This window comes from Hydra vulgaris, chromosome 03, assembly GCF_038396675.1.
Source record: "Hydra vulgaris chromosome 03, alternate assembly HydraT2T_AEP".
Taxonomy (NCBI): Eukaryota; Metazoa; Cnidaria; class Hydrozoa; order Anthoathecata; family Hydridae; genus Hydra; species Hydra vulgaris.
Window position 1 is genome coordinate 8,707,098 of NC_088922.1, and position 8,174 is coordinate 8,715,271.

The following is an 8,174-nucleotide window of genomic DNA, read 5'->3' on the forward strand; positions in this document are numbered from 1 at the left end:
CGTTATGTTTTTTCATAGCAAAATTACCTTGAACATAACGGTTACATAACGCTAATTAGCCATTATGTGAGAGGAAAACTCCCGTTATATAACGCGTATTTTACCGTTATGTTTAAAACCTGATTTAACGGGTATTTATCCGTTATGTTACCCGTTATGTCAAATTATAATTATTTATTTTAAAGTAGGTTTTTTGAAACGCATGATTAATAGCAGAAACTGCTAAATAAACAAACAAACTAACCTTGAACATTTTTTATGTTTATAAAAGTTAAATTAAAAAATAAAACAAATTTATGCAGTTTAATTTCCTTATATATTCATTTTAAATTATGTTTCATTATCGTGAAAATTATTTACAAAATAATTGAAGAAATTAACTTATTAACATTTATTAATTCAAAAATACTTCACATTGCTGTGAAAAGATTGCGAAAGAAAAATGTATTTTTTAGATGTATCTTGAAAAAAACCCAGAAGCTGCCCAAAACAAGATGGATATGTCAAATCTAGCAAATAATAAACGGCCATCAAAACAACCACCATTTCACATGTACTGATTAAGGGCTAAACATCCATCTCGACACCTCTACGACTCCTTACTCCATATTCCGTTTTATTATAGATAACTTGTGGACCATACAAGCTTGGCACTCTTAAGTATTCATGTATTGAATCACACTAAAATATTATAAATACAAAATAAGTATTGCGACCATTAAAAAAAAACTATTATTAATACATTAAATGGATTTGAATCAATGTTAAGTTTGTATTTTATAGAATTGGCTTAATACCAAATAAAAAAAATTAATAAAACTTACATCAACTTTCATAAACAACTTATCAGTTGTCTTCTTAGAAATAAGTGATTTCTGGAGCTGCATTAAACTTTCAGTATGGGTTTGCGAATCAGGAGAAATCTAAACCAGCATCTTTTGAATCTTAAGAGACGAGTCTTTCAAAATAGGGTACAAACGAATCCCTTCTTCCAGCATGAATTCAGGAGCATATGTAACTCTTTTTGGAAATACACTATACGTCTCGTTATTAAAAAGATGTCTGTTTAGAATAGACAGTGTTGAAAGTGATGGCTTTTTCTTATTAAATTCATTCTAGGTGAAAGAAAGAGTTATTTAGATTCTTTATTTTATAGCTATTTAATAAAATAAAGTAACGAGTTGACACTTAATATTAATTATAATATTTTTAAATTTTTTGCATCTAAGTTTACTTAATTAGACTATAATTTCTGATCAATGAAAAAAATCAATGAGAGTTTGTTTAATTTCACCATCAAAAGGGATTCTTTTAATCTAAAAATTTATTATCAATGTCAATATTAAAAACATAAAAGGAACAATAAAAAAACATTTAGTTTCATCTTATGAAAATTGACAAAATAAACATTTACAACTACTAAAGTCAGTGGTGTACACTGGATTTTTATATGTTTGAGTCTTGACACTTACAGGCATTGTGTGAACTCCAAACTTTTGTATGTTTATGCTTATATCAAAAAAGAATGTTTTGCAAAGAATTGGGGTGATTGGAGCTTGGGAACAAAAAACCCTTAATTTTTGGGTGCACCCAGCCCTTAATATGGGAGCAACAAGTTTATAAAATATTATAGTAGTAAAGAACATTGTTAAGCAACATACAAATACAGCAAACTCCCAATATCTTGAGCCTCCAAGGGACCAAGAAAATAGTTGAATTAGCAGCATCATTATATATATTTAATAATTGAAATGTAATATCTATATACCTTAAACACTTTTAAATTTTGAAAAACAGTTTTCACATACAACTAAACCTTCATGACCATGTAATTTAAGATGTGATATCATTACATATTGTTTACTTGTTTGAAAACTACAATTAGAACAAGATAAAAAACAGAATCAGAGTGACTATCTACATCAGAAAAAACAGCTTTACCAGGAGAAAATCTCTTTCAACTTTGAACAAAAACGCTGAGCTCATTATTTTTTGCTAAGGATGCAACTTCCACTTCCAGATTTTGTTCATTTAAAATGGCAACAAATGTTTCAGAATCAACTTCACATCTATTCCACATGATGCCACTTATATCACTGTCACCAAACTTCTTAGAAGCTAAATAAGTATAATTTTAAATTAAATAGCTCAATCATTGTTCTTAGCATATGTAATATTTTGAATATTATGAAGACAAAAATGAACTGTGAAGAACTTGAAGATTGATTTTAAAAAAATGAAGGTTGAATAAACAAGTATGTGCATTAAAAAATAAGCTTACCATTATTTAAAAAGTCTGCAATATTGCTATTACTAGCAAGAACAATTTTTATTTTACCAAGATACCTGACAACAATAGCCTTTATCATTTTGAACTATTAATTATTGTAGAAATCAGTAATGCAGTTATTATTACTTAGAAAACTTAAATTATACAAATGGTATATTTAACATTAATTAACACTTGCAATATAAAATAAAATAAATTTTAAGCACAGTAATATGTAAAAAATAGTAAGTATTAAATAAATAGTAGTAAAGAACATTGTTAAGCAACATACAAATACAGTGAACTCCCAATATCTTGAGCCTCCAAGGGACCAAGGAAATAGTTGAATCAGCAGCATTATTATATATATTTAATAATTCAAATGTAATATCTATATATATACATATATATATATATATATATATATATATATATATATATATATATATATATATATATATATATATATATATATATATATATATATATATATATATATATATATATATATATATATATATATATATATATATATATATATATATATATATATATATATATATATATATATATGTATATATATATATTATTATTATTATTATTATTATTATTATTATTATTATTATTATTATTATCACTAATTACTAAATAATAATAATAATACAAATAAATATAAATACTAATCATTAACAACCCAAATGTCGTTTAAATGCTTGAGAAAATAAAATAAGAAAGCTAAAATAGTAAAGACCTTTAAACAAAAATTGCAAAGATTCGCGCTATTTTTTATTGATAAAATAATCTAACATAACGGTTAAACATAAATTTTCAAATATATATTACCATACTAATGATTTAGGCGTTATAACACTTTCAACATAATTTCAAGTTAACATAACGGTTAACATAACGCCAAAATTTTCGTTTACCGTTATGTAACCGTTATTTTAGCGTTATGTTTTTTGCTGTGTATATGAATATATACTATATGAAGATATACTATATGAAGATATACTATATGAAGATATACTATCTGAAGATATACAAAGCTCCTTGATGGTATTCTCCACTCTTTCGGTGACTCAAATCTTTATACAATTGTTTTCCTATTTCAGATTGTTGTTCATTTATTTTTGTCAACATCAACTTTAATACATTGTCAGAAGAATTTAAAGTTGCGTCTTGTCGACAAAGTACTACCATAGTTGCTTTATCGGAAGTAAAAGTACTACTAAATCAGATATCATTCTATATTCTTTCTCATTCACCTGAATTGAATCATCGATGTTGGAATCCAATTCTAAATGTAGAAGTGCCTTTTTAGTACAATAATTATTTTTTTTAAGTTCTTATTTAAGCTACTACATCGGATTTTGAAATCCATTTAAATGGATGCTCTTTCTAAACTCAATTTTTACGTACTTTTGTAAATAACTTTCATTTCTATCCTTTTAAATATTTTTACAATTTTCATGACATTTTTGTTATAACCAATAATTTGGTGCCTAATTTTAGCTCCAGATGTTCCATTAATTAACAATGAATCATTTGAATCTCGAATATAATCTTTCTCTTCAAAAACAATTTCTACTTAAAATAGCAATAACTAAAGTTATTTGTATTTGGATAACTTCATCAGTTGAACGGACGTTAAGTAAACTTTTGTAGTTTAATAAACCTTCTATATTTTGATAAATTCATTAATTAAACTTTTGTAAATCACGCACTGATTTGTAATTAAATTGAGTGGACATAAAAATAAAATTATAATCACGCAAACATTGAAATTAAAAAATTCAAAATAAAAAGGTATTTCTTTTGTTAAAAATGTTTCATCTTCCAAGTAGCAAATGCTAAAATTTTATTTATTTTTAATAATATATTAGTTTTAATATTATACCATATATATATTTTTTTACATGTTTAATCGTACAAAATATGTACGATTAAACATATGAAAAGTGCATATATAGTATAATATTGCAAATAAGCAATAATGTTTTTAGTTTGCATTTTCGATAAAATACAGAAAAAAGGAGAATAAAAAGAAAACATTGCAAAGGAGATAAACAGCTACAAAACCAAGCAGCTACATTTCTTAATTACAAATTAAGCTTAAACTTTTTGTATTTTTACTTCTTTTAAGACAATTCCATAATCTTGGGAAATTTCGGAGACTAATCCCGGGACTTCGGGACGAACAATTTGTACGGAATTCCGGGATTTCGGGATCTCGGGATTGCCATCCCTAATAATCACGCATTAAGCCGAATTCATCAAAAAGTACATCAATTACTACATCAGTACAATCAGTACAATAATACATTTTTGAACTTCTCTCCATATCTTTTCTTAACAATATTGAGTTGATTATTCGACATCATTCCAATAAGGATATTTATTCAATATCATCTACATAAAAACTTGCAAACCGTTTATTGAATTTTCCCGTAACTGAATATAATTGACTATAGTTTCATAAAAACCATTATTGATTTTTAATAGATGCACTTAGCTTTTGAAATTCAGGTTTGGAATCAGTAGATAGAAATCTAAATGCTTTTCTATTTTTTATTTTTCCTTCCAATATTTTCATTTGATTTGCTGTTTCAAAACTTGTTGTAGATGATGATTCAATAAGTTTTAATGAATCATTGAAATTTTTAAGCTGATTTGCAATAAATAACATTCAAAATTTATTTTCACTGTTGTCAAAAAAAAATTTTATAACACTTTGTTAACGATGCAAAGTAATCGCTCAAAGGATTGTAAAATTTAAACAAAAAATTGCATATTGAAGTGTTAAAAAGCATGTGTTTGAATTTTTTTATTTTATTTTAATTATATATTTCGTCGTTAATAGTATTTACAATAACAATGTTCATGAATAAAAAACAATATATGACAGGGGCAAAAAGAAGACTATATTTGCCTTATCACTAAGCCCCGTAATAAATATACCGTAAATTACAATGCTAATAAAAACCGTAAAAGTTACATATGCTATAAATTATTATTTTTTATTAACGCTTAAGTTTACTTTACTTACTAAAAAGACCAACAATAAAGAAGAAAAAACAAACAAACAAACAAACAAAAAAAAAAAAAAAAAAAAAAAGACAAAACAGAAAAAAAAAAATAAACAGAAACAAGACTAGAGACAAGATTATTTATCATATTTATGTATTAGAATAGACAATCTTAGTAATAAACAATTATTAATACTAAATCATTAACAATAGTACTCTCATTTTAAACGCTTCAGAAGAAATTTAGTTCATTGTCGTTTAGTAAAAGATTTTGCTTAAGTTTAGTTTTAAATTGATTAAGCGAAGAAAGTGGTTTAAGATCATTATTTAAAATTGTATTCCAGAGTTTAGGTCCTCGGTTTGTGATTGAGTATTTAGTGGCAGAATAGTAGGTTTTGGATTGAGTATAGTTATTATTTGAAAATCTTGTGCTGTATATGTGATTTATTTTTTTAAATAAAGAGTTGAATAAATATGGTGCCATTTTTTTATCAAGTTTAAACATAAATATAAGAACATGATAGAGATTTAAATTATAAACATTTAGAATATTAAGTTTACTAAAAAGTATTTTTGAATGAGAGAAGCGATTTTCATTTGTAATAATCCTAATGGCGTGTTTTTATTTACATAGAAGTTTACTTAGCTTTGTAACATTGAATGGTTCAACAAAGGTTTATAATTTGAATCAACTTCATCACAAAACTGCTTGACTTTTTCTGTTCTCACAATGTAAATATTAAAACGTTTATAAATTTTAACAACAATTGCTTCAATATCAATATCAAACGTATCACATCCTGCATTTGAAGCATTGTGTGCTATATGAGCCATACATCCATTTCCAATAATTTCTTTTTTTAAATCATTTTGAAGCTTACGCCAGACATTATTGACACCATTACGATTGACTCCACCAAAATTCAAATTTGTACTGTTAGCTGTGAATGCAATTACTTTTTCCGTTAAATTTTGTTTTTCAATTATTTCTAAAATTAAATTAGAAATTATTGTTGACGGTTTATTTGGAATTGTTTGGCGTGAAATTTCTTTGTTAAGAACACCAATGGCTGGATTAAAGAATCTTGCAATTACAGGCAGCATTTTGATGCTCTTATGATTGGAAGTATCTGTTACGAGAGCTATAAAATTAGCCTTTTCTAGTTCACTTTTTGTTGTCATATCAATAAACGGTGCAATTACTTGTGTTATGACAGCAGTTGTTTTAGTTTTTTCAAGTGTAAACTTTTTTTCAAAAAAATTTCATACTAATTCTGAAGTACAATCATTAGAACGAAATGACAAATAATGCTTAGCAGTGTGATACGTTAATGTTGTTTCCTTAGCAGCAATTTCAAGATCATTATTTGATGCATCTTTTTTTTTGAAAAATTCATTTACTGTTTCCTGATACTGTTTGATGATCCAGCAGCAATTGACAACTTATGCTTTTTAGAATCATTATGTTGAACAATATCACTTCGACCTCCAAATTCAACTGAAAATTCTGCTAAACTTAAATTGCAAAATGAGAAAGTCAAATTACTAATTAAAACAATCTTAACTGTATGTTTTTTACTTACTATTTTATTTAATATAACTAGTTTAATATATTAATCTTATTTATGAATCACAAATAAAAATTTAAATATTAAAATAAATAATTTCTTGTCACTTTAAAAAACTTTCAACACAGGTTTAGATAATATGACGAAATTCAAAATTCGAAATTCGGAAGAAATTCGATTTCATCATAAATTGCAAATTTGTTTTTAAAAAAATCGTTTAAATTTTCATTAAAAAATGAAAAGTGAAGTTTGTACTAAATAATCCAAAAATATAGGACAAATGTGGTCAAATAAAGAACACGGGACATTTTGTAAAAATAAGGGACTGTCCCGGCAAAATACTCGCAGATGGCCACTCTGGCTAAAACTTTAATTTTTGGACCATAACATTAAATTATTAATTTTAGTCATTATATATTGTAAAAATATTTGAAAAAAACACAATATCTTTTAATCTTATTAAAAATTAATAGAATTAATTTATTTCAATGTGGGTTTGAACTGAACTTTTTCCAATTATGCCAACTTTAACAAAAAAAAAAATTTTTTTTGATAGTAAAATTTTTTGCTACAGAATTGAAAATGAAAAACGCGCTTTAGGGGCTGTGCATACGGACAAAAATTATCCCGCCAGACTAGGTTAAAAAAAACCACTGAGACCTAGCCTCTCCTATAAAACTCATACAATTTTAATATTGTATTCGTACCTACGAATCACCGGATTCCCGCTAAGGCGGGGTAAAAACTCTTCATATGAACACAAGCTATAAAATTCGGTTGCAAAAAAATTGGTTTTCAAAAAAAATTTTATCTCGTGTAAAAGTTTTTATTATTGGAAAAAAATATAATTCAAGCTGACATCAAATTAAACTAAATTTGTTAATTTTTTATGAATGTAGTATATTTCAATTATTTTCACAATACAAAATCATTAAAATTAAGAATTTAAGGAAAAAAAAAAAATTCAGATCTGTAACAAAAATTTAAAAACACCATTTGATTCATATTAGTTTATATATATCTTACAAAGTAAATATCGCTAAATATGTGGATCTGTGATAAAAAAGCAGAAATTTGTCAAAATCACGTTAAAATAAAGCTTTAATAACTACACTTGCAACACGATTTTTGAAGTTATAGTAATGCTTAAGCTTTGAAAGCAATGCTAAGTATAATAAGCATGATATTCTTTTTTTAACTTTGACAGCATCTTTTTTACGCGTAATTTTTAAACGATTCGTAACTTTTTGATGAAACGCTAATAAACTTTTTTAAGTCAAATTTTAAAAGGAAATTAAAAACTCTGTT

General features: G+C 25.4%; 1 protein-coding gene and 1 long non-coding RNA gene across 2 annotated transcripts; both read right to left on the reverse strand.

Annotated features, from left to right (window-relative positions):
• Nucleotides 1-293: 293 nt before the first annotated feature.
• Nucleotides 294-909, reverse strand: LOC136077648 (uncharacterized). Its single transcript, XR_010637150.1, has 2 exons — nucleotides 825-909; nucleotides 294-681 (listed from the first exon to the last, which is right to left on the reverse strand). It is a non-coding gene; the product is annotated as an uncharacterized LOC136077648 (long non-coding RNA).
• A 474-nt stretch (nucleotides 910-1,383) lies between these two features.
• Nucleotides 1,384-2,662, reverse strand: LOC136077649 (uncharacterized). The gene is made up of 3 exons (XM_065791898.1): nucleotides 2,562-2,662; nucleotides 2,282-2,375; nucleotides 1,384-2,118 (listed from the first exon to the last, which is right to left on the reverse strand). The coding sequence occupies exons 1-3, from the start codon at nucleotides 2,625-2,627 to the stop codon at nucleotides 1,958-1,960; spliced, it is 321 nt and encodes a 106-aa protein (XP_065647970.1). The 5' UTR covers nucleotides 2,628-2,662; the 3' UTR covers nucleotides 1,384-1,957.
• Between the last annotated feature and the right edge of the window lie 5,512 nt (nucleotides 2,663-8,174).

Coding starts and splice junctions, on each gene's coding strand:
- LOC136077649 (XM_065791898.1), bottom strand. CDS start 2,627: ATGCTGCTGATTCAACTATTTCCTTGGTCCCTTGGAGGCTCAAGATAT. Junction 2,376..2,561: donor ATTGGGAGTTCACTGTATTT/GTATGTTGCTTA, acceptor AATAATTAATAG/TTCAAAATGATAAAGGCTAT. Junction 2,119..2,281: donor TGCAGACTTTTTAAATAATG/GTAAGCTTATTT, acceptor ATACTTATTTAG/CTTCTAAGAAGTTTGGTGAC.